Source organism: Dasypus novemcinctus, chromosome 4, assembly GCF_030445035.2.
Source record: "Dasypus novemcinctus isolate mDasNov1 chromosome 4, mDasNov1.1.hap2, whole genome shotgun sequence".
NCBI classification, from domain to species: Eukaryota; Metazoa; Chordata; class Mammalia; order Cingulata; family Dasypodidae; genus Dasypus; species Dasypus novemcinctus.
Window position 1 is genome coordinate 7,416,042 of NC_080676.1, and position 27,232 is coordinate 7,443,273.

The window sequence follows — 27,232 nt, forward strand, 5'->3', positions numbered from 1 at the left end:
CAAAATTCAGCTACATGTGGGCCCAACAAAGCATGAGTGAAGGCCCAGTACAGCAGCAAACTAGCAGCCTCTTGTCTACTCAATAAACCCTCTACAAAACCGGTCTGTTTAGATATCCACATCACACTATACAGAAAATTAAATTGCAGCTGGAAAAAATTTCTTTAAAAAAAAAACCATACAAGAACCTGAAGAAACTATATTACCTATTATTAACAATAAAAGGGAAATGGCTTAAGGAGGGAAATACAGAAAAGGATTATAAAGTCTTTTAAAATCTTCATCAGTTTTTTACTATTCCCAACTCTGCCAAGGTCTCTTTTAAGGGGCAAGAAAAATTCTAAGTCACACTGCCTACAACATTTTTAGCCAAGTATGTCATGGCAAGACAAGGCAGGATAAGCACAAACAAAAAGATGCTACAAATATTCCTTGCTAACTGATAATTTATTAAACTGTGATTACAACCAAGGTTCACTACCAACACCAATCTCTTTGATAGCTGTTCAATACCTGGAAGTATCTGTGGTCAATTAGAGTCTGTGGCTGATTATCTTTGCTGGGCTCATCTTTCTTCTCCATTTCCTCCAGTTTTGGGGGGCTGATAAGCTCCTGTAATCTAAAGGTGAAATAAAAATCGGATAACACAAAATGGCTTCCTAGTCACTGGATTGAGATGACAAACTAAGCTAATGCTCCGACTACTCCTCCCAGCATCCGTAAAATGTCTTTTTTTTTTAAAGGATATACCAGGGATTAAACTCAGGACCTTGTACATGCAAAACAGGTGCTCAACCACTTGAGGTACATCCACTCCCCTGTCATTTTTATATATACTAGCCCATCCCCATTATTTGCAGATTCCGTATGTACGAATTTGCTTACTTGTTAAAATTTATCTGTAACCCCAAAATTAAAGCTTGTGGAACTTTCGTAGTCATTTGCTTTACAAGCACCGAGTAGCAAAAAATGGAGTCACCAGACACGCACAGACCTAGCTGAGGTTGAACAAGGTGACACTCTGCCTCTGTTTCAGCTGATACTGTAAAAGTATCCTTTTTATGATATAATTAGTGTCACATTTTTCATATTTTTTGCTTTTTCTTGGGGATTTTGCTGTATAAAATGGCCCCAAGTTTAGTGCATAAGTGTTGTCTAGTGTTCCTAAGCATAAGAAGGCAGTGATGTGCCTTACTAGAGAAAACACACGGGGTTAGATAAACTTTGTTCAAGCATGAGTTATGGAACTGCTGGCCAGGACTTCCATGTTGATGAATCAACAAAAAAAATCTTATTTAATGAACTCCAATGATCTGCCTCTCAATGTGATTTATGATTAAATTTAAATTTTGTCCAGAGACTTTGTACAAATGTTGCTCTAAAATGTTCTGAAAGCATTTTATACCTCATTCTGTTTCAAGATGGGGTTAAATGGGGGCAGACTTCTAAAAGGTTGGTGCAACAAATCGGTGCCATTACTGCCCTGGTCCTCACCTAGTTGCTATTCTCTGCTCTTTGGTGAGTATATTCCCTAAACAAATAAATAAATGGAATTATCTCCAGGTAAAAGTGAAATTCCTTCCTCTAGTAGGCGAAAAGACCTTACAATCCATTTTCCACTTGACTTCCCACTTATTAACTGCAATCACAGACTTCTCAGTTTCCCTAAGGTCACCTTATCTACAATACAAAAGAAACACATAAATGCTAATATGACCTCTTGAGACAGAATACAAGTAAGCTATCTGAATTTAAATGTTAACTTATCACATGTGACAATGTCTAACATCAATGAACTGTCTGCAAATCTGATTAATAAATATTACACTATGATACATAAAATTTTAGCTATCAGCACAATAACCTAAATATGTATTGTATGTACTGGTTATAGTCGCTCCTGGCAATGAAATATGATTGCATTAACTAGATGAATACACAGATTCTCCCATTTAACAATAATGATAAATTTATTGGGAGCCTGCTGCTGTTATGACAATTAATATTTACTGAGAAACTTCTCTATGCTAGAAAATGTTCTAAGCACTTTACATGCACTCATTCAGGTAATTCTATTGTTTTTCTTAGTTTATAGACAGGATTAGTAAAACCTGGGGACTCATGGGAAACTGATCTTTGGAAAACTTTCACCTTCTCAAAATCACACATTTAAAATTAACAAGAAATTTTTCACAAGAAAAATAGTGTTAGAAACAAGACTTTAAAATTGATGCAACTTTGTAACTACAGAGAAAACAAAAATAATAATTGGCACCTCAGGCTCAGATCGGCAGCTCAAGCTGGCTGGAGGTTTCTTCAGGTGATATTAAAATTGAACAGACAATGGAGTAGAATTGTGAGCTTGAGAGTGTGAAGACAATAGAGATGGAAGTAGAGCTCCGGGTCAAAGGAGCAGATGCTAAAATGTGCTATGTGAGGAAGCACAACTTGCCTCCAGCCTAGTGTTCCTACAATGCTGGGGATCAGTGTGACTATATCTCCATCTGAAAATAGGCTGTGTTGTTTCCTGTTTTGTACAGTATTTCCGTAAGTTTCTGGGTGCAGGTGCTCGTTTTAAATTTTCTTAAGGGGAAGTGGATGTGGCTTAACTAGTAAGACCCACTGCCTACCATATGGGAGGTCCAGGGTTTGGTACCCAGGGCCTCCTGACCCATGAGCTGGCCCATACGCAGTGCTGCCGCACACAAGGAGTGCCCTGCCATGCAGGGTGTCCCCCGCATAGGGGAGGCAAATGTGCAAGGAGTGCGCCCGCCAAGAAGAGCCGCCCTGTGCGAAAAAAGCACAGCTTGCCCAGGAACAGCACCACACACACAGAGAGCTGACGCAGCAAGACAACACAACAAAGAGAGACACAGATTCCTGGTGTCACCTACAAGAATGCAGGCGGAGGGAAGCAGATTTGGCCCAATGGATAGAGCGTCCACATACCACATGGGAAGTCCAGCGTTCAAATCCAAGGCCTCCTGGCCCATATGATGAGCAGGCCCACATGCAGTGCTGATGCACGCAAGGAGTGTTGTGCCATGCAGGGGTGTCCCCCATGTAGGGGGGGCCCACACACAAGTAGTGCACCCCGTAAGGAGAGCTGCCTAGTGCAAAAAACGTGCAGCCTGCCCGGGAAGGGCGCCGCACAACTGGAGAGCTGACACAGCAAGATGACGCAACAAAAAGAGACACAGATTCTGGGTGCTGCTGACAAGAATACAAGCGGACACAGAAGAACATACAGCAAATGGACACAGAGAGCAGACAATGGGGGGCAAAGGGGGAAGGGGAGAGAAATAAATAAAAAATAAATCAGTAAATTTTCTTTAAAAAGAGCTGAGAGGGGCCTATGCACTAGAAAAATTGTTTCCCTTTCCTGTAGGATATAAGACTATTCTAGCTCTTTTTGTCAGGGAAAATTGCATATAAACAACTCAACTTATATGTTATACTGCTAATCATTCCTTTATCTTCCAATTGTATAGAAGTTAATTAATATTTTAGAAATGTGTTTAGCAGAATACATAGAATACTAAGCAGAGAGTAGAAATGTGCTAGAGTTGTGTCTCCAGAGCAGTTGGCAGTGTCTGAAGGGTATAACAATCCCCCAAGAGTGGCTACGAGCTACTTTACATGCTTAGCAGACACTCATTTCCTGTAGGTGGCAGCAGCAGCAGGAGCTGATGTTTCTTCATGTACTCTGGGAAACCCAGGAAACTATATCTCCATCTGAAAATAGGCTGTGTTGTTTCCTGTTTTGTATAGTATTTCCATAAGTTTCTATGTGCAGAAACTTTAACGCTTTTAACTGTATCTGTTGGAGGCTTTCCATGATCACATGGTGACTCCCATCCTGGAGATGAGACATGAATTGAAAAGTGGACTGTCAGTTGTTTAAAAAATATTTTAAGTTTTTAAATATCACGCTAGTTTAGTCACACTGATATAAAACAGGTGGGTGCATCAAGTGAGCTTCTTAAAACGGTATCATTCCATGAGTCCTTTTCCCCAGATTCCTTAGGCTTTTAAGATGGTTAGTAATGAAAAGAAAGGTGGTTCACCTTGATCTAGTCCCAGTACCACAATTCTGAAGGCATTGTTTCTCTAGGGTGGCTAAATTCTGATTCTTCTTTTCCCCTAGCAAAATATAAATACTATTGAAAAATGAAATGGAATTAAACCCAAAATTTTAAAAAATTAAAGAAAAAGAGAAAAAAATTAAATGAAATGTTATATCTTTACTTATCTTGCTCTGGCAGAGTTATTTGATCATCTTTATGTTAGCAAGAGAATTTGATAATCAACCTGTTTGTAATATTAATTCAAACAAAAGAGTTCATAGTCTTCCATGTTAAATTGTTAATACCTTCATTTGCTATTTAATAAAGGGCAATGAGAGTAAAGGGTAAATACACACTTTTAAGAACATTTTGAAAATTTTACCTGGTGCCTAAAAGGAAAGAGACTTTCTCCTCAAACCCCTCCTACTCCCCCTTTCTAATCCAGCATTTCTGTTAGAAAATCTGTAACTGCAAATCCCTTCTGTCTCAGAGACGTCCGCAACCCGCTTGGCAAGTTCAGTAAGGGGAGGGGGCTGTGGCCCAGCAGCTGAGCTCCTGCTTCCCATGCACAAGGTCCTGGCTTCCATCTCTGGTACCTCCTCAAAACAAAAACTAACACAAAAACAAAAAAACGCTCAAGAGGCCTCTTGCCTGTTTTGCATCCCAAGAATGTTTTCCTTAGGAACCTTGGAGTCACCTCTGAGATGTGAAAATCAAGGAAAATGGTGTCCTGTCTCCCAGTCTTGTGGTTTAGCCTATGTGCCTGGCTCCAAGTGTTACCTTCTGCTTGTAGTAAAGACAACAGATGTTTTATTTCTCCTTTGAATAAAGACAGTTAACATGTATATAACAGATTGTATCTGCCAAGCTATATAAAAGGGTGAGATTTCTGTTTCTCTTTAGTGGTTTGCCTATTATGTACAGTAGACTGGTTTAATACTTATCCAATAATAAACCCGTTTCATTTTCTACAATTGTGGATAGGATTCACTGGGTTGCAGGAGATTTAATTTGTAATATTTCCCTGAAAGTAAGAAGTGAGGTAGGATAGAATAGGGACCTAAGGAGGAAGGGGACAGAAAACCTAATAAGGCTAATAAGAGAAACTGAGGCAAAGTTCTGCTAACTAGCATTAACCTGCTGAGTCACACAGGCAAGTTAGGAAGGGGCAGCTTACAAGCACACACCCTGCAGCTGACAGCACATCCCCAAAGGCTGCATTATCAGCAGGCAGCCAGCAACATCATTACGCCGCAGGAGGGGCACCACCACCCACCCACCTGGCCTTCAGGTTACCTCACGCATCGTGGACAATGGCCAGAGGCCAATCACCGCTGGTCAATATGCCCTGCAATGCTCAGGGACAGCAGCCAGAAGCCAGTCACCACTGGACAGCTACCCCTAACCCCCTAAGAGAATCAAATCACCCGAAAGATTTCCCTGTTTTGTCTCAAATATGTTAATCAGTGCAGACCCTGAAGTCCTGTACCCCCATAAAACAGGGGTACAGAACTTATTTTTCTCCCTTGAAAATGCCTGCCTTCCTCCCTAAAGGTGTACTTTCTGACTCGTGCCTTACCCCCAGTAAATTCTCCAGTAGCTTAATTAATTAATCTGTGGCTCATCCTTAAATTTTTTCTTGCAAAGCCAAGAACCTTGATACCTGGACTTCTCCAATAACTGCAGTACTCTGAAAAAATAGTCTACCTCTACCACAACAAAAATTTTTTTTAAGTTTTAGTTTGAAAAAATTTTTCCAATGAGTGTTTTTTGTTTAAGTTTTAATTATTAGGGTGATGGTTTAGAGTGTGAGCTGTAGAGTAAGTTCCTAAGGAACTTATTTCTAACCACGTTCTTCCAAGTGCCTGTGTGATGTAGGCAAATCTAACATTCCCAAATCTTTGTTTCTATGTCTAGATACTGCAAAAATTCCAAACCAAATCAAATAAAAATTTAAAAATAAAAGCATGTTTTTTAAAATTCCAAATTTAAATTTCTAAAACAAAAAATAATTTCTTCAAAATTCAGTGGGAAAATATAGCAGAGATTGGTTCTGACTCATAACTTTAAAGGGTAATAGTGATAAATCACTCTTAAGACCAGGGCCCAAACGAACAAAAAAATATACAATATTGGTATGGATGTGCAAGCGTGTGTGTTTTGAGTACCTTCACTTAAATACCTGCTTTAATAAGTTTCCTTCTCCTCTGATTATCTCCCAATAATTTCTTTTCCTAGTTACTTCTCTCACAGCATGCTTCTCTCCCAATCTTTCCATTACTAAACACTATCAGTTTTTTCTCCAATATTACCCAATTTCAGTCACTTCTCACCACCTCTGCCACTGCCCTCCCTTGACCATGTTACCATCACCACCTCTTGTCCAAAGTCACACAATAGCTAATCTACCAGTATTTTACATTTAGTAATTAAACTTTATTGAAATTGTCTTGTTTGTATTTTCATTGTCCTTTTAACCTCATGTAATTTCCAAGGCTAGGACTATTTAGTTTATCATTGCAACTCCAGTGCCTAGAATACTAAGCAGAGAGCAGGAGTGGAATAAATATTAATTGAAAAAATGAATGCATCCTTTCCAAACCCTCCTACATCTCTTCTTTTTTGTTCCATTTTCCTACCCTTTGGTTCTCAATTTAATTCAATATATAATTCTGAGTTGCCCATAATACTTGCCTTTCACTGTGGTATATGCTGAAGGGGGAAAAAGAAAACACAGCTACACTGAAAATTGAATCAACATATGCTAATACAATGACAATGCATTTAACTGTATTACCTCACATTCATTCCAATATTTCCCAAACTACTTGCTTCCGTCTCATTCCCTTGAAGCAGAGTACACATAAACTTCAGAAAACACCATCATTATTTGAGGACCAACTTGTTGAAACTCCTCTGATAACTTGTTATTCAAAGCCAGGAGTACAAGTGGTAGACACTTTACTTCTCCTGGTACTTCTAGTTTTAAAATGTGGTGAGGCTATATATTATTCAGGTCATCACCACCAACTACAAAAATTGGGAGCTTATCATCTCCAATTCCAATAACTCTCTTGCAATACTTCTATGACTTCTAAAGATAAATTTCTAGCTAAATTCTTTGCCATTTATTGCATCAGGCAACTATCTTTTTCTTGCTCTCATTTAAGATGAATATATAACCCTATCCATCACAGTGGAAATTGCTTTTCAATTGTGGGGACTAAAATATCTCTTTTTAATGTCATTTCTGTCAACAGGTCTGGTAATTCCAAACCAAGGCCATTATAACTTAACATGAGGTAAAGTGATAGTCAATAAAAATAATAAAATACAAAGTCCCAGTAAAACTGTAACTTTGGTAAAATATAAAATATAATTACTTGATGTTTTTCTTAAGGGCTTTCTCCAGTTTCTTCACCTGTTGTTTATAAAGCCTTAATTCATGCTGTGTGGGCCTGTAAAAAACAAAAACAAAACAAAACAAAACAAAACAAAAAACCCCATGTTGAATGCATTTAAATTACTGAATAAAACTCTAAAGATATTTAATATTAAACAATGGAGCATACCTTACATGCCAAAAATAATCTTACTAAAACTCTAAAATATTTTATGACTACTAGCAAGATGATTATCGGCTGCTTGGATTTCTTCTGTGCATTCTCCTTCAAAAGCTTTACTCATTTTTCGGTATTGCTAATTTGTTACTTGCTTTTATAGTGAAATATTTCAAATATACAGATAAGAACAGAAAATACTATAATACTGGTATATCTACCACCCAGCTTTATCAGATTTTGAACATTAACAGAATTGAATCAAATCTTTTTTTAACTAAAACATTAAAAATATAAATTAAACTCAGTGTGTCTATCATTTATTTCATTCTTTTCTCTCATACTACAAGTAACCACTATCCTTACTTCAGTGTTCATTATTCCTATGTATGTTTAAAATTTTTTACTGCATATTTATATAATGACAAATGAATATATTCTTGTGTGGCAGGTTTTCAAACTGTATAAATAGCTTATACTACAGGTATCAGTATGTGTCACCTCTCCACTGAAATGTAAGCTTTATGAGAACAGGGAATTTATTTTGATGATTATTTTATCTCAGAGCTTAGGACAGTGAAAGGGCATTCAACAAATATTTGTTGAATGAAAAAAAAAAAGCCTTAACTGTTCATTCCTTATTATTCCTTTACTCAGAACCAACATGCAGAGTCATCCTTCTGTGGCTATGCTATATGTAAATGTATCTTTTGTTGCACTACACTATAAACTGTTCACTTTTCTTCTCCACTCACAACACAGGGATAAGATTAAACAAGACATTCTAAAGCAGTTTGAGAATGGGAAACCTGTTGGCATTAAGACTAAGTTCCTTTGAATTCCACTCCATTCCTGTCTTCCTCAATGTGTACTCCGATTTCTTCACTTCTCTTATCTACCCATATATTTTTGTTCCTTCCAATGCATATTGTGAGAGAACAGCTGACAAAATCATGAGTATGAAATCCCTGAGATAATTTTAGGAACAAAGGGGCTAGAATAATCCATTTAACATTCTAAATTCTAGTATGTGTTTACTTAAGTAAGGAAAAATTACTTAAGTTTCTCTAACCTGGTTTCCAAATCTTTTTGGAGGTTCAACTTTTCACTTAAAAGTTCATCAATCTTGAATTTTGATTCCTTGAGCTGATTCTGCAATGACTGCAACACATTTCACAGAAAATTAATGAACTTTCCTAGGAGTTATTTTACTTTATAAAAAAGTATTTATTAGTCATGCAGTCCCCATACTATGAGAAGGCCTTTATAACTTGGTGAGGCATCCAGACTTCTATAGTCGGTTTCTTCTTCTGACTTGCTTTCCTCTTCTTTAAATTGCCTATGAAAATAAACATGCAGTATACTTATGAAAAATGCATCTTCACAGAAAAATATTAAACCAATCCAATAAGGATTTGATAACCTAAACATGAATTTAAATTTAATCCACACTTTGTTTTCAAAGAGAATGGTATTTAGAACATATCACTACCTGATATTATCACAAATATTTTTATTGTCTTTATCTTCAATTAGAATGTAAGCTCTATGAAGACCAGAACTTTATCTGTATTGTTAACCATTGTTTCCTATTGTTTAGAAGGGTTTGGTGGTATAAAAAGGGGTGGTGAAAAGCTTGTTGAATGAAAAAAAAAACAAATCATACAAAGAACATCCAAATTCTTTTTTTTTTTTAAGATTTATTTATTTCTCTCCCTCCCCCTTGTTGTCTGCTCTGTGTCCATTCACTGTGTGTTCTTCTGTGTCTGCTTATAATCTCATTAGGCAGCTCCAGGAACCGATCCTGGAACCTTCTGGAGTAGGAGAGGGGATCATTCTCTTGCCCCACCTCAGCTCCATGTTCTGCTACATCTTATTGTCTCTCCTCTGTGTCTCTTGTTGCATCATCTTGCCACGTCAGCTCTCTGCTTCGGCCGGCACTCGTGCGTGGGGTTGCATTCTAGTGAAGGGTGGCACTCCCATGCAAGGCGGCATTTCCAGCAGGGTGGCACTCCCGCGTGGGCTGGCACTCCACATTGGCCAGCTTGCCTTCACCAGGAAGCCCTGGGCTTCAAACCCTGGACATCCTATATGGTAGTCAGGAGCCCAACTGCTTGAGCCACATCTGCTTCCCCATATTTCTTTTTTTTTTAAGATTTATTTCTTTTTCCCCCTTTCCCTCCTCCTGCCCTGCTGTTTTTGCTGTCTATGTTGTCTTCTCTTCTCATTTTCTCTCCTCTAGGATTCACCGGGACTCGATCCTGGAGACCTCTGATGGGGAGAGAGGTTCCCTGTCACCTGCACCACCCCAGTTCCTGGTTTCTGCTGCCCTTCACCTTGACTCTCCCCTTCTCTCGCTTTTGATGCATCATCATCTTGCTGCATGGCTCACTTGCACGGGGCACTGGCTCATCATGCAAGCACTTGTGCAGACACTGGCTCACAATGTGGGCACTTGTGTGGGCACTGGCTCACCGCGCGGGCATGCTTTCTCTTCTTCTTTTTCACCAGGAGGCCCCAGGGAATGAACCAGGGTTCTCCCATATGGTAGGCAGAAGCTCCATCACTTGAGCCATATCCGCTTGCCCCATATTCCTTTTTACAATGCATTCCAGGGAAGCGGCTGTGGCACAATCAGCTGGGCTCCCGTCTACCATATGGGAGGCCCTGGGTTCGCCTTCTGGGGCCTCCTAGTGAAGGCAGGCTCGCCCGTACGCTGCAAAGCGCCGCCCGGCCCACAAGTGCCACGGAGTGCCTACTCAGCAAGGCGACGCAACAAAAAAAAAAAAAGGGAGACAAGCAAAAACACAGAAAAGCGCACAGCAAATGTGCACAGGACAGCAAGCAAGCTGCAAGCGGGGAGGGGAAATAAATAAATACAGATACAGAAGAACACACAGCAAATGGACACAGAAAGCAGACAGCACACAAAAACCACAAGAGGGGGAGAAAAAAAAAGTGAGGAAAAAAATACATTCCTAACATACTGTTTTTTCCTTCTAGGTACTTTTATGTTGCCAAAAACCCATACGAGAAAATGCAGAATACAGAGGACAGTGTAGCAGACTTAACAGTCTCAGTTCAAGTCCTGACACCACTATTAACCAGCTGTGTTATTTGAGATTAATCTCTCAGAACTACCTGTCACACCTATCTCACAGGACTTGTGTGAAAAGTAAATAAAAGATAGTTGCAGTCTTCTGCATCTCCACTTTGATTTTGCACCAGTAGTATATCTTCATTTAAAATGCAAAGTGCTAGCAAATCAATATTGTTATATTTAACAATCCTGATGCATTCACACTGTGCTATCCAATATGGTAACCACTAGCCACATATGGCCACTGAGCACTTAAATGTGGCAAATATGACTGATGAACTAAACCTTTAATTAACTAAAATTTAAATTAAAAGAGACTTGAAGAAGGTTATATCACAAATGTCTTGACAAATGCAATTATTTGCTGCAGAACAAAGTGAAAAAACTTTTTCACAGTGACAAAAGAAAAAATAAATACATTTTCATCAAAAGTTAAAATGCTTGTGCTTCAAAGGACACCATCAAGAAAGTGAGACAACCCACAGAATGGGAGAAAATATTTGCAAATCATATATATGATATGGAATTTCTATCCAGAATATATAATGTTTACAACTCAACAATAAAAAGGCAAATAACCCAATTTAAAAATGAGCCAAGGATCTGAATAGACATATTTCCAAAGATAATATCCCAATTATTGTGGCCAATAAGGACACAAAATGAAGCTCAACATCATTAAGTCTTTAGGGAAACGCAAATCAAAACCACAATGAGAAGGGGTAAAATAAAAGACTGACAATAGTTAGCGTCGGTAAGGATGTGGAGAAATCAGAGCCCTCATTCATTGCTGGTAATGTTATCAAATGACCTAGCGATTCTATTCCTAGGTATATATCCAAGAGAAATGAAAACACATTCAACACAAAAACACATACAGTAAGATACACAGCAGCATTATTCGTGATAGCCGAAAAGTGGAAGTTACCCAAATACCCAAAAGCTGACAAAGGGATGGACAAATGTGGTATATTTATATAACAAACTAATTCAGCCATAAAAAGGAATGAAGTATTGACATATGCTACAATATGGATAAACCATGAAAACATTATGTTAAGTGAAAGAAGCAGTCATGAAAGATCAAATATTGTATGATTCCACCTATAGGAAATGTCCAGAATAGAGAAATCTAGAGAGACAGAAAGTAGATTAATGGTTGCCTGGGGCTTAGGCTGGGGATGGAGAGGAGATAGGGAGTTACTCTGAGTGGGTGCAGGGTTTTTCACGGGGGCAATGAAAATGGTCAAGAATTGTGATGATGGTGGAACAACTATGTCAAGCTACTATAAACCACTGAATTGTACAATTTAAACTGGTAAATTTTATGGTACATGAAATATGTATCAGTAAAGCTGCTGTAGCAGTTTGATATAGTTATGAATTCCAAAAAGAAATATTGGGTTATGTATGTAAATCCATCTTTTCTTCTGGGCATATTAGATTATATTGGATTCAGAGATTTACTTGATTAAATAATTAGGTAAACCCCTTGTGCCAATAGGGTGTTCAGTCCCCACCCCTTGGTGGGTGGAGACTCACAGATAAAAGACATGGCAAAGGACAGAGTTGAAGGGTTCTTAATGTTGGGGTTTGATGATGGAGTTTGATGCTGAAGTCTTAAGATGGAGCCCTGGGAAGTAAGCACACAGAGGAAAGAGAAGTCAGCCCCAGGAAGAGAGGAACCCTGGAACCACGAAGAAGCAAGTCCCAGGAAGAGAGGAACCCAGAAAGCGTGAACCCTGGCAGACATCGGCAGCAATCTTGCTCCAACACAAGGAAATAGTCTTTAGTAAGAAAAGTAACTTATACTTTATGGCCTGTATCTGTAAGCTCCTACTCCAAATATATCACCTTTATAAAAATCAACTGATTTCTGATATTTTGCATCAGCACCCCTTTGGCTGACTCCTACTGCTGCTATTTATAAAAAGCTATTTGTTGTATAAAATTTTTTTTCTTTCTTATTTCTCCCCACCCCATTGTCTGCTCTTGGTGTCCACTTGCACCAAGTATTCTCTGCAGTATTCTCATTAGGCAGCTCTGGGAATCCATCCTGGGACCTTCCGGAATGGGAGAGAAGTGACCACTCTTTTGCTACACCTCAGCTCCCTAGTTCGTTGAGTCTCATATTGTCTCTTCTCTGTGTCTTTCTTTCGTTGCGCAATCTTGCTGTGTCAGCTTCTCTGTGTAGGCCGCACCACCCCTGGGCAGTCTGCCCTCCTGTGTGGGGGCTGCACTCCATGAGTGGGGGCCATTCCTTGTATGGGGGGCACCCCTGTGCGGGGCAGCACTCCTTGTGTGCAGCAGCACTCCACGTGGGCCAACCTACCACACAGACCAGGAGGCCCTGGGTATCGAACCCTGGGACCTCTTATATGGTAGGTGGATGCTCTATCCGTTGAGCCAAATCCGCTTTCCTAAAATATTTTTAAATAATGAAGTAGTCAATGTTAAGAGACATTTTCAGCAAATATATAGTAAATTTGATAAGACGGTTCCTTTCAAGAGTCAAAAAAAGAATCAGTAAACTTAGTCAACAAAATCAGAATCAACTATCCAATAAAACTAAAAAATAATTTAACAGAATTTGAGCTTATAACTTTGGCCAACTATAAAACAGCTTGGATTCTTGCACAGAAAAAGGGAACCTTTTTAGATGGGCAGAAGATAAATTATTTCAGATGTAGAAATTCTCAGAAAATCAAGAGAAAAAGACTAAAACATATTTTACAAAAAGGAAAGATCTTCCATTAAACTCACAATTACTTGTAGTTTACAAGAACTTTCCAATAACATCAAAGACCAAGTGATTCAAAATTTGAAAAGCTGCAAATACTTTATCCTTAGACAAGAAGTGTGCTATAGGACACTAGCACCAGTCAATGAATATTTTGGGTATGTTTTGTGTAAAAGGACTTCCAAATTTACAAAGAAATGTTGTCAACTTTCAGTCTTAAAAAAACTGAGCTTAGTATAGATAATTTTGAATCATTTACATCTATCAAAAAAGAACTGCAGCTAGATATGGAAAAAAATAGTTCCTACCACAATAGAAGATTCACACATTTAAAAGATGAGGAAAGTGAAGCTTAGGTTATATAACTTGTTCAGAGTCACTCAAACAGTAAGCTCCAAAATCAATGCACTCAGCATTCCCTGAATTTTCCCTGTAAATTCTCTAAAATACCTGGCTTGAGCAAACATGTATTTTTCAAGAGAAGCCTAATATATGAATATAGTAGGGGAAGACAATTTTAAATATATAAAGACCTGAAGAGAAACAGATTTCAGGAATCTTCACTTCCCTTTCCTACAGTTCTTTACTTAGTATTGACAAATCTTGTGATTTCCCTTAAGTAAAAATGTACTTCAAAGCATGCCCCAAGCTCTCCTCAGAAATGGGATCCCCACAGACAAATGGCTCCCCATCCTTTCTCCAATGGCCTCCAGAAGCCTCAGGACGGGCTTCTGTGTTGAAAATAGTACCTTCTCTTTAGGAATGGAGAGAAAGAGCAAAACTAGAGAAATCCTATGTCTCATTTTCTAGTCTTCCCTAATCCAAATGTTATCATGTCCAGGAGATCAGAGGTACACCACAAAGCCATCTGCTTTCATTTCTCAATACCATTCTTTGAGTTTCTATCTTAAAAGAAGGATGGAATTAGAGAAGGGGTTAACATTTACTTACTATTTTCCCTGGGGTAACTTTTTTATGTGTGTCTCTCTGGCATCTTAGAAGAAACTTATTCTGAGTTTAGTAAGTTTTATTCCTATGTTACTTTCTTTGGTTCTTTAATCTTATTTACTAACCAGAGAAATACTAATAGAAATAACTAGCAATCTCTTCCATGTAATATATTGATGTATTAACATTGGGTCAACTTTTTTTTTTAATCCCACCCCCCTCCCGATGGCTCCTTTGTCTATCTGCTTGTTGTCTGCTCATCTTCTTTAGGAGACACTGGGAACTGAACCCGGGGCCTCCCATGTGGGGGGCAAGTGCCCAAGTGTCATTTCTGCTCCCAGGTAAATATTTTTAAAGTAACATGTCTGACAGCCTGTCATTTAAGTTTTTACTTTTCCTCTTTTTTTTTTTTTTTTAATTTATTTATTTTTATTTAATTTCCCCCCCTCCCCCGGTTGTCTGTTCTTGGTGTCGATTTGCTGCATCTTGTTTCTTTGTCGGCTTCTGTTGGCCGCTTCTGTTGTCGTCAGCGGCATGGGAAGTGTGGGCGGCGCCATTCCTGGGCAGGCTGCTCTTTCTTTTCACGCTGGGCGGCTTTCCTCACGGGCGCACTCCTTGCGCGTGGGGCTCCCCAACGCGGGGGACACCCTTGCGTGGCACGGCACTCCCTGCGTGCATCAGCACTGCGCATGGGCCAGCTCCACACGGGTCAAGGAGGCCCGGGGTTTGAACCGCGGACCTCCCATATGGTAGACGGAGGCCCTAACCACTGGGCCAAAGTCCGTTTCCCTACTTTTCCTCTTTTTTGAAGACTGCAGCATGTCTGCCATTTTTAAGATTTCCAATTGCTTAACTATTGCACTGGCATTTCTACTGCCTCAACTTTGCTTCCTCCACTGCCTCTACTCTACTTCCTTTGCTTTACCCAAGTTTTCTCATACATGGAAGCAGAAAGGAATACCAGCCCACTGCATTCAGAAACCTCTGGAGGACTCCTCGAGTCTGGAGTCTAAAGCAGAGCCCCTAAATGATGTCCTACACCAAAGGGTTACAGATATGCCAAGATATTTGTGTACCCAGCCCTCAAGACAATTGGCTAGGGCCTGGGTAGCCAAAGTCCTTGAGTCAGTTCCTTCTGGCATTAAGCAGCTTTGTCTGTTAATCCCAGTATAGAGTATAAACATCATTTTCTATATGTTTCATGATGAGAAAAACTTTGGACAACAGGGTCCTTAAAAAAATAGATGGTAAGCAGAAGGACCTCTGCCTCTATAAGAGGCTCCCATCCCATTGCCCTTGCTCCTCCAACCCTACCGGTGCGTACCTCCTCTCCCATGCTTCCTGTTTACCTCCAAATCTTAACCTGTCCTTCCTCACCTTTTCTCCACTTTCCCCTTTTAACTCTTTGTCTTTCCTTTACTATTGTAATACTTGTCAATTAATTATATTTTCCTTTAATAATAATACTGTTTTTCCAGATGATACTAATATCCTACTTGTAGATCTCAAAATTCACCTCGAAGTTGCTATAATCTCACTACCTAGTTAGTACTCAGTCCTAGAGAGGAGACCATCAAAGTTTATAAACTATTCACTCAACAAATCGTGAAACCTTCTGCTTACGACAGACTATGAACAAAGTTTAAATGACTTCTAATTTTCTCATGTGTAAGAACTTTATTTCTAATGTATCCCCTATTTTCTTTCTATGCCCCTCTCTTCCTTAACGAAAAAATACTCAATCCAAATATTAGATCTGAGCACTTTGGTATAAGGCCAAAGTATTTCACTTTAGCTAGACCAGTAAAGAAAGAGCTCTTAAGTGAAAAAAGGAATTATTCTTTCTCACTTCATATTCTACAAGAAAGATTTCATGATGGCTATGCTAAAATCTTGTTGAACCTTACTTAAAATCCCAGACTCTCTCTTTATCACCTAGATCAAGGGTCAACAAACTGCTGCTATGGACTAAATCTAGCCAAAGATTTTTGTAAATAAAATTTTATTGGAACAAAGTCTCACCAATTCGTTTACATATTGTCTGGCTATTTTTACACAACAGCAGAGTTGAGCAGTTGTGACAAAGACTGTATCGCCCAAAAAGCCAAAAATATTTACTGTCTGGTCCTTTATAGATAAAAAGTTAGCCAACCACTGAATCTAGATTAGAATTTACAGAAAATATAGATCAAAGGTTGCAACTGTTATTCAGTTTGCTCTATATAATTTTTTTTATTTGAATTAATGGTGAACATTAAAAAAAATCTGCTTTTGTTTATAACCAACCTTCTAGATTCTCTTGAAAAAACCAGAAGATCAAATCACATGTGGCATCTTGCATGGCATCAACTGGCTAGAACTGTATAGTAGCTGTTCCCCTCAACAGTTGGGGCACAGCTCTCCAATTTGTCATAGTCCCCAATGACCAATGAACTGCTTAATTTATTTCTTCTATTTTCTTGACTCTTGTGAGCATAAGTGGTTGCAAACCCTTATGCCACAAAATTCCCCATCTTCCTTCTCTTCTGTAATTCCATAATTTCTCTAATAAAAAATATATCCATAACCCCACCACTGAGTTTTTTCAAAGGAAAAAGTGCCTTCCTTCTTTCCAAGGCAACTGATGTTTTCTTACTCATTTATAGCTTGTCCCTGCCTAGAATTTTAATGGCTGCTCTCCATAGGTTACCACCCTAACTGTGAACCTGACAACAAATCTCCTGAACACCAAACCAGCTTATTGTTTTTACTGGTTAAAAAAAAAAAGTCTTACACTCTTCTGTTTATGCACTTTTGCTCACAATACCCCAACAGTTTCTTTACCATAAACTCCTATAGCAATTACCATCCACGGTTTTTAGAAATTTTCTATTGTGACATGTATTACACTGTTTTTAAAGTCTTATGTTATTTTTCCTAATTATTGTGTTCATATTTTATCTTTCTCCCTAGACTATAAACTCTTAAAAATTTAGTAAGGCTCATGTCCAAAACATTATCGAATCTCTAATCTGACACCATGCCTACCATCTAAAAGCATTTCATCTGGAAACCAGAAGGCCCTGAAGTTATCTGAAACAATGCTGTTTTTGGAACATAATGAAGCAAGGAGCTACTTCTGTCATTAATTGTTCTTTCCTTCCCTCTTCCCCTCCCCCTTTTTTAAGAATCCTTAAGGTACTAGAAGGAATCAGGAGCCAGCAAAGCTCTGCCATTAGTCTCTCTGGGATTCTGGAAAGCCATTATTATTGGGACAAGAATACTAGATTTTACTCTTTGCAAGAGTAGAGAATTTGCTTTTCTTATTGCAATATGCTTGGTGTCTAAAACAGAACATGGCACACAGCAGGTGCTTTAAAAATATTTGTTGAGAGAATGGTTCCATCCACAAAACAATGAAACAGAATAGCTATTGTTTTAATGACCTCATATTAAAGCATTTTAAAGTGATTATTTGGACTTAGATATCCTTTAGCTATTTATTTTATCAGAAGTGACAAAGGGCGGCAGACTTGGCCCAGTGGTTAGGGCGTCCGCCTACCACATGGGAGGTCCGCGGTTCAAACCCCGGGCCTCCTTGACCCGTGTGCAGCTGGCCCACGCATAGTGCTGATGTGCGCAAGGAGTGCCCTGCCATGCAGGGGTGTCCCCCACGTAGGGAAGCCCCGCGCGCAAGGAGTGCGCCCCGTAAGGAGAGCCGCCCAGCGCGAAAGAAAGTGCAGCCTGCCTAGGACTGGCACCGCACAAATGGAGAGTTGACACAACAAGATGACACAACAAAAAGAAACACAGATTCCCGTGTCCAATGACAACAGAAGTGGACAAAGAAGACGCAGCAAATAGATGCAGAGAACAGACAACCAGGGTGGGGGGGAAGGGGAGAGAAATAAATAAATAAATAAATCTTAAAAAAAAAAAGTGACAAAGATGTTTTAATCTATATGCCTGATTTTTCACTATGACATTTTATTTCAAATAAACTCAGATACTAATTAGGTAGCACTTTGATAGGGGGCTAATATAATTCTATGTACTTCGTGGATACTCAGTAACTATCCAGAAGTTAGAGGCATTAGTAGAACAAACTATAGTAATTCAAAAAATAAAAAGTAAATAGCATTTTCACAGTGACCAAGACTTTGGCAATTATTAAACATACGTATTTTAATAGAAATACAATGCATTTTAACATAAGTAATAAAATACAGTCTTTAAGATCTTTATTAAGAAAGAACCTGATAATGACATATTAGGTATCTTTCCATAGCATAATTAAAGTTTCAAAAGGCTGCAAAAAACTTTTGGTGTGATTTATGACTGGATAATAACTTCAAACACTATAATACAGGATTAGACATACCTTTGTTTATAAATTTTTCTAATTTTAGCTTCATAATAATCAATCAGGCAAAGCAACCTAGAAAACATGGTAAAACTGAATTATTTTTAAAATATTGTATTAGAGCAATTACTATTCCATCTACAAATTTCAAATTATAGTGATAAAAGTAATAACAGATTTATCTGGAAGGTTTTTAAAAAGTAAATGATCATTGCTGGAAGCAATTTTTATAACTAGTCTTATATTTTTATTAACTAGAGAATATAGATTTTTAAATAACCACAAACATTATGTTTAACATATTAAATGCATATTCTCCTTGCCCCAACAGTTTTACTTATACCAATCTCTCTCTCTGAAATATTTATCTAAGGGAGCAACTCAGAATGTACAAAGTTGTTCACTGAACCATTATTTAAGAGTGAAAAACTAGAAACAATCCAAATGGCCTTCAATAGGGGGAAAAGTTAAATATATACTGGCTCACTCATACTATAGAAAACTATGCAGCATTAAAAAAGTAAACTTGTATATTCAAATAAGGACTGCTGTGGGGAAAAAATTAAGTTGATAACCAAATGTATAAGTATTACCCTATTTTTGTTAAGAACAAAAAAGAAAAGATAAAAATTGTATGCGGGGAAGCAGGTGTGGCTCAAGCAACTGGGCTCCTGTCTACCACATGGGAGATCCGTGGTTTGGTTCCTAGCACTTCCTAAAGAAGACAGTGAGCTGGTGCGACAGGCTGGCGCAGCAAGCTGACACAAGAAGATGAAGCAACAACAGACACAAGAAGAAAAACATAATGAGAGACACAACAAAGCAGGGAGCAGAGGCTCCTGGTGTTTCCTAAAGAGGAAGAGTAGGACAGAGAGGTGGCACAAGGGCAGGCACAGTGAGCTGACATAGCAAGATGACAAAATGAGACTCAAGAGGAAAAATACAATGAAAGACACAATGAAGCAGGGAACAGAGTGTCCCTCCCACATCAGAGGTCATGGATTTGGTTCCTAGTCCCTCCTAAAGAAACAAAGAAGACAAAGAGATACAGCAAGTGCAAACAATGAAGGGGTGGGGAGAGAGAAATAAAACAAATCTTAAAAAAAAAAATTGTATGAGAATTTGTATACTCACTGAAAAAGAGCCCTGCAGGTTCTTAAATGGAGCATAACACCATAACATAGCATTTGGAGGGGCATTACTGGCTGTCACTCTGACTAAATGGGGGAGGGGGGTACGCCAAAAGTTCATCACTGAATCTAACAGCCTTACACAATGAAGATCTGTCCCATCCATGCCCGAAATACCAACTGCACTTTCGTTGAGAAACACTAGGAAGGATACACACCAAACTATGAAGAGTGCTTATCTCTGGGGTATGGCAATTAGTAGGAGTAAGCAGGTCTGTAACATTTTACTTTATACAAGTCTATATTGTTTGAATTTTTATGAGTTTGTATTACTTTTGTTATATAAAAAACTCATCAGAGAAAAATAACACTATAGTTTCATAGTTAATGATCAATTATGCTTTTAATATTGTAACTTTCTGCTTTACACGCTTTCTTCAACCTTTCTCCATCTCAACATATACCAGCTTTCACATTATGCTTTAATCTCCATTATATCCTACACAAGACACCTGCTTTCCCCTTACGCTAATCATCCCTTTTCTATCTTTTCTTTTATCACAAACTTCATTCATTCTGAATGCTTGTTAAATACTACCATCAATAAACTTTCAGGGAGGACTTATTTTATGTCAAGTACTGGGGATTCTGAGCAAATAAGACACTGGAAAGGCAAACACATACACTGATGAGGCAATATGTGACACCTCTGATCAGCCCTTCCTTAAAACATTTACTCGCTGGTTTTCCTCGCACTCAAACATAACTACTTTTCAGCCTCCTCTTTCTCTACCTGAAATTTGGATGTTCTCTGGGCTCACTCCTCCTAACTGTAGGCTTGACATCTCCACATGGGTGAACCAAGGGGCTTAAGCACACGTCCGTAACTGAATTAATCTTCCCTCCCCATTCCACAAACCTAACTTGAAATCTGGCTATCTTTGACTCCTCCCCTCTTCTCAGTATCTACAACTAGTCACTAAATCCTGTCCATCTCTGCAGAATTTCTCCTACCTTTTGATCCTAGTTCAAGTATTCATTATCTCTCACCTAGACCAGGGGTTCTTAACCTCTTTTGTTCCACGGACACCTTTGCCAGTCAGGTGAAAACCCACTGGCTATAACCCACGTGTAGGCCAGTCAGGTAAAAACCACAGACCCCGCCTCAGAATGTAGTGGCAGATAGTTCTATGATACTCACCAATGGCATGTCTTTAAAGTAAATTTTAGGATTATTCAAAATTATGTTTTACAATTTGCCATAATTTCAATACCTGATAACCTAACATGGTTCAACATCTCTTCAAACGGTCATTTTTGGCAAACATTCAGAAATTCGAGTTTTCCCACAGCATCATAAAACCATCTCTGCCATCCTTACCAACCCTTTTGCAGGCAGCTATCCACTGCACTTAGAATATGCTACATCAAAACAAAAATCATACTAAGTCCACACTATACTGTGTATTTTTAAATAAATATTAATATATCATACCCGCACCAACACATCCACACAAGAATGTTTTTTTGAATTTTCAATTCAAGCTCGCAGACCCCCTGGTTAAGAACCCTTGACCTGACCTCGACTATTTCAACTGACTACTAACTTGTCTTTTGTCTCTAGGTTTAATTTCTTTGCTCAGAAATTCTGGATTATTTTTCTCCTGCTATACAGAAAATAAAACCCAATATCTTCAGCTTGGAGTTTAAGCCTTCCAAAGTTCCAGCACACCTTTCCGTTCTCGTCTCTTCTCAAAATTCATACATATGTTCGAGACTTCTTAGATTACCAATTTCCAAATAAGCTGTTTTCCTGCCACCATACTTTTCTAATTAAAATGTTCTTTTCCTCAGTTCTGCCCATAAAATATCATAGTTCCAAATAGTCTGGGTTAAAAATTACCTCTTTCAAGAAGCCTTTCTGGTCTCCTCTACCTTCTCAATGGAAATTGACCTCTTCTTCTATCACACCTCACCTACTATTACAGCACATACCATCATCTATCTTACTGAATATGTGCTCTTTTACCTTACTTGGCTACAATTCAAGTACTTCAAATAGGGCTAATTCACAATTCTCAAGTTCAGTGCCTCAAAATGAAAATTTACTTTATTGAAAATCAGAGTGGAAAATTGCTGGTCCATCAGCCAAACTGATACCTGAATTAGCTTATATTCATCTGTATATAACTAGTTCTCTCTTCTTTACCTTCTCTCTCACTCACTCATATTGGCGAGGTTTTGTTGTTTTCTATTCCCCCCACCAACTCCCTTACTACTATACTTGCTTCTGCTCTAATTGCCATTCTCTCGTCTCTAATTCTCTGGTTCTTCTTTATTCTTCCTATTTTTCTTTTATTGTTGGTCTTTTAAAATATACTTACACCTATCTATATATATTTTAATTATGAAATAAATGGTAAAGTTTGTGTCTTTTCCTTCAAAAGGATAAAATTATGTGAGTATCTTATCACACAAATAGTCATCAAAACAAACTAACTTTTTTTAAAGTAAGTACATGGAATGAACCCAAGACCTTGTACATGGGAAGCAGGTGTTCAACCACCAAGCTACATCTACTCCCCAAGGAGAGGTGTTTTTTTTTTTTTTCATTTTATTTTGTTTTTAGGGGGTACTGGGGATGGAACCCAGGATGGAACTCATACATGGGAAGCAGGTGCTCAATCACCTGAACTACATCTGCTCCCCTGAACTGTTTTTAATTGATGTGATTCCATATTAATTTTCACAGTAAAAAAATACCTATCCTTCCACACAAAACTAGTTAAAATACAAATCAGTTTATACTGTTAAGTGAAAAAAACAAGGTGCTACCTTTTGCAAAAGATGGGGGAATGTGAATATACTATCCATACTGTTTAAAGTTGTTAAAAATAAAGCCAAAATCTTAAAATTAATTACCTATAGGGGAGGTAAAAAACAGGGTGAAGGGGACAGGAATGAATACACACGTCTCTGAATATAGTTAGCTTGCTTTGAACTCACGTAGTTTATATTCAAAAGTAAATAAAAGAATAATTAAAAAGCATCCCTAAAATTTGAAAACAAATTGAAACAAACCGAACTGCATTTTAATTTGGTAACAGACATACAAAGAAAACAAGTATTTTAAGAGATTTTGGAATGCCATATTTTGACTGTATCCACAGTGAAATACACTAAAGTCAAATATTATAGAATTACAAAGAAATTTAAACTTCATTCAGTATTTTCGTTAATAGTAATACTAGTACTATTACTTTGAAACTATTTTTATATATTATAGAATAAAGCAACTAAGATTGATATTGTTCTTCTGAATAAAGATTTTCAGTATTAAAAAAAAAAGCAAATATAAAATCAAAACAGTTTCAATAAAAACCCTGTAATGCTAATTTCAACTGGATATATCAGTAATGACTTAATTATTTTTATTTTCCAGAAATAATAGGTACTTTCTACTGAAAAACCCTAAAAGCAATTACAACATAGTAACAATATGCAACCCAAACACTGAAATTGTGGTCTCTAAATACTGTTCTTCATTAAAAAGAACCAGCAATCTTTTTGAGGAATGTCTGATTAATTATATGTTTAATGTTATTTTTAGCAAATGTCTAATACCAATTTTCAAAAGATATCTATGGCAAGAAATGTACAGGATGAGCCTCTGGCTAAAAGCAAGAAATCTAACAAAGTTGGGTCAAAAGGATTATGAGACCAATGTGAAGAAATTCCCATTGGCCAAAGATAGGACAATTTTATCATTAAAACCGTATAAATTCACAGTGGATAGAAGAATAAATTAAATGACATAATCAGGAAGCAAACATATAAATCTAGAATGTGAGATAGCTTCTGCAGGGCAAAGGATCAGTTTCTTCAAAAAGTCCTGGACATGAAAAAAAAAAAAAAGGCAGGGAAAAAGAGTTTATAAGAGATCTAACCAACCCCAAGACGAAATCAGTTTTTTAAAAAAAAGTTAATTATGTATACAACTATATATCAACTTATTTAGAAAACATTACTGTCTATCCAAGACGGTATGAGGAACTCTTTTGCAGAGATAGGAGAACACTCTGTTTTGAGTGACAATGCGTTCTTCTTCCTCCTTTGTTAATCTATAGATATCTTTTTGTAAATAAGCAATAGTATCTTGTTGCTCCGTTTGTTTTTTCTTGTAATGTTGGCATTTTGCCTAGAAGAAAAAAAAATTCACGTAATTATCATTATGTATATCTAGAACAGGGCTGTCCTTAAAAAGCTGTATACAAAGACATATTCGGTTTCTATTTAGCTGCTTCATTCAAGAACTTCAGTACTGGGCTATTTTTAGATGGCATGCAAGCTCTGCAACACTAATACATCAAAAACCCAGAAAACCTAAGAGTAAAACTAGGTGTAAAATGAAGAAAACATAATTTCGTAATTGTGAGCACTCAGTGTTTCATAAGAAGTAAAGGAACAAATCTCCATAAAACTAATATAATTTTAGGTTTAGATGAAAGCAATAATCAGGAAGGGACCAATATTAAGGATGTCAAAAAGAAGAATTAAGGGAAGCTGATGTGGCTCAACAACATGGGTACCCACCTACCACATGGGGGGGGGTCCCAGGTTTGGATCCCGGTACCTCCTAAAGAAGACAAGCAGACGCCTGCTCCCGCCACAAGAGCTAGACGTCTACACCTGCCTCACTGAGAGCGAGACGCAGACACGGCACCCTGCAGCAATGAGCAGATGCCTAAAGGAGCAGATGCCACAAGCCAGCAGACACCACAGCCTGCAGGAAACAGATGGGATTCAGGCCACTGGGCATTTGCCTCCCATGTGGGAAGTCCCGGGTTTGGTTCCCAGTGCCTACTGAACAAGGCAAGCAAACAATGAACAGACAGACAAGAGAACCACCTGGGGAAAGGAGGCATAAATTGAAAAAAAATTTAAAAATAGAAGTGTTAATTTTTTAAAAATCTTTAAAAAAAAAGAATTAAAATTAAGATTCTTGAGTGATGAATAATAATTTAGGATTTTTGATGGTATAGTCAGCTTAAGCATTCATGCAATGTGGGAGCTGCGAACTCAGAGTTAAGTCCACAACCAGTAAGATAGCTAGAAGTGATCAGTGCATTATCCAACATTTATACAAAATAATGAATATAAATCTTGGGATAATGTATGATTTATATTCAATATTTTGTATCAATCTTGGATACTCTCTACCTTTGACTTCAGCAAGATAGTACTTCTCAGTTTTCTGTATTCTCTGGCTTTTATCCCTGGGTGTCCTTTGCAAGCTCATTCTCTATACAGATGTAAAATGTTAAGAGTTCTTTGAGACTCACTCCTAGATGCAACCTGTATTCTCACCCATGTCCATAGCTTCAATTACCACTATAAGAGATGAATCCCACATTCATTCTCAGTCTAAACATCTCTTCCTTTCTGACCAAATGTTTCTTTTTTATCTCTTCTTTAATACCAAGGACATTTCACCCCACACATGCAAACCAAAACTCAGGATCTCCTGCTCTATGTCTCTAAGCCACAAGACTGATCCTTAGGAGCCTGGTGTTATCCTTGCACACCTTTCTTCACGCTAATATGAACATAAGCTCAAGCTTAAACAACTAATAAAAGGAAAATCCCACCTGCTTGAAACTCTAAAGGAAGATAAGGAACTGGAGAAGGACTCACAAACTCTTACTCAAAGAACAAAAATATCAAAAAGAAGGATGGAGATCTGCAATTTGGACCTGCCAGTCTGTACCCTTCCCCACACTCAGTCCCACACAGATTACAGAGTTACACATCAGCAGCACTTGGGCCCAGGTACCTCCTGCCTGGACACAGAATACAGAGCGGCTCACAGCAATGAGTTAGAACCTCAGGCATATCCAGGCACACAGACCCAAGGCCACAAAGATCCAGGGTGGAACCCAAGAGGCTGGACCACCATGCATACACAAGGGCCCCAGGGAACAAGAGAGACCTGTAACAGAAGAGTTGGCAAAAAGTGAACACACCCAACCCAGTCTCTAATTGCTGGAATATCTAAATGAAAAAAAAACAGGGGTTTTTGAATGACCCATATGGCTCTCTGAGGCAGGATACCCTAAAGATCAAGTTATCAGAGGCAGAAAAGCCTCATGAAAAAGGGAAAAACTGAACTGTGTAGGACAGAGCAGGCCCCAGGATTGAAAAGTATATGAAAAGGGGGCACTGCGTGAGAGAGAGGAGTTGACCAAATCACAGGAGCTAGGGAGAAAAATCTGCACACACAAAACAAACAGAACAGCTCAGGATTTCTGAAGAAAGAGCAGAGGAAAGGAAGCTTTCTCCTGAAGGTGAAACAATTGTACATAAAAAGGCAGAATTAAAAGCTGTATTATTGGCGGCGGACTTGGCCCAGTGGTTAGGTCTGTCTACCACATGGGAGGTCTACCACATGGGAGGCCAGCAGTTCAAACCCTGGGGCCTCCTTGACCCGAGTGCAGCTGGCCCACGCGCAGTGCTGATGCACGCAAGGAGTGCCGTGCCACACAGGGGTGTCCCCCACGTAGGGGAGCCCCACGTGCAAGGAGTGCGCCCCGTAAGGAGAGCTGCCCAGCGCTAATGAAAGTGCAGCCTGCCCAGGAACGGTGCCGCACACAAGGAGAACTGACACAACAAGATGATGCAACAAAAAAGAAACACAGATTCCCATGCCGCTGACAACAACAGAAGTGGACAAAGAAGACGCAGCAAATAGACACAGAGAACAGAAAACTGGGGTGGGAGGGAAGAGGAGAGAAATAAAGAAATAAATTTTTATTTAAAAAAATATATATATATCATGACAAAGCGGGGTTTATCCCAGAAACATAAGATTAGTTTAACATTTGAAAATCAATGCATCTGCCATATTAACAAATTTTTCAAAAACATTTTAACAAACACATAAAAAAAATTGACAAAATACAACTATTTCTGATTTTAAAAAACTCACAAACTAGGAATAGAAAGGAACATTGCTAACCTGGCAAAGAACACCTGTGAAAAACCTACAGCTAACATTATTCCTACTGGTGAAAAATTGAATGTTTTGTAAAGGCATAAAATAAATTGCATTTGGTGCCTCATCGTCACCAAACTGCTCTTGCCACTTCTGCCCTTCACGCAGTATAGTTTAAAGCTATCAATCACCAGCATCCGTGGGAATGCCATACTTCTTCTCCCCCTTCCCCCCACTGATCCTTACAGGAGCCCAAGTCAAATAGCCCCATGTCCTTTCACACCCTTTGATATAACAAAGCTGTCAATCCCCATACACTCTCTTGTTGGCTATGTGTGTTAGCATCTCATCACC

General features: G+C 38.4%; 1 protein-coding gene across 45 annotated transcripts in view; it reads right to left on the bottom strand.

The window, feature by feature from the left end:
* CEP70 (centrosomal protein 70) overlaps positions 1-27,232 on the bottom strand; it is a 98,221-nt gene that overhangs the window by 36,836 nt on the left and 34,153 nt on the right. For all 45 annotated transcript variants that reach the window (XM_058295047.1, XM_058295049.2, XM_058295045.2 and 42 more), the window contains 6 exons: positions 23,916-24,085; positions 18,776-18,832; positions 8,879-8,966; positions 8,700-8,788; positions 7,451-7,525; positions 514-619 (listed from right to left, as the gene is read on the bottom strand). In XM_058295047.1, the coding sequence (XP_058151030.1) occupies positions 514-619; positions 7,451-7,525; positions 8,700-8,788; positions 8,879-8,966; positions 18,776-18,832; positions 23,916-24,085 (585 nt within the window). The remainder of the gene's footprint in view (positions 1-513; positions 620-7,450; positions 7,526-8,699; positions 8,789-8,878; positions 8,967-18,775; positions 18,833-23,915; positions 24,086-27,232) is intronic.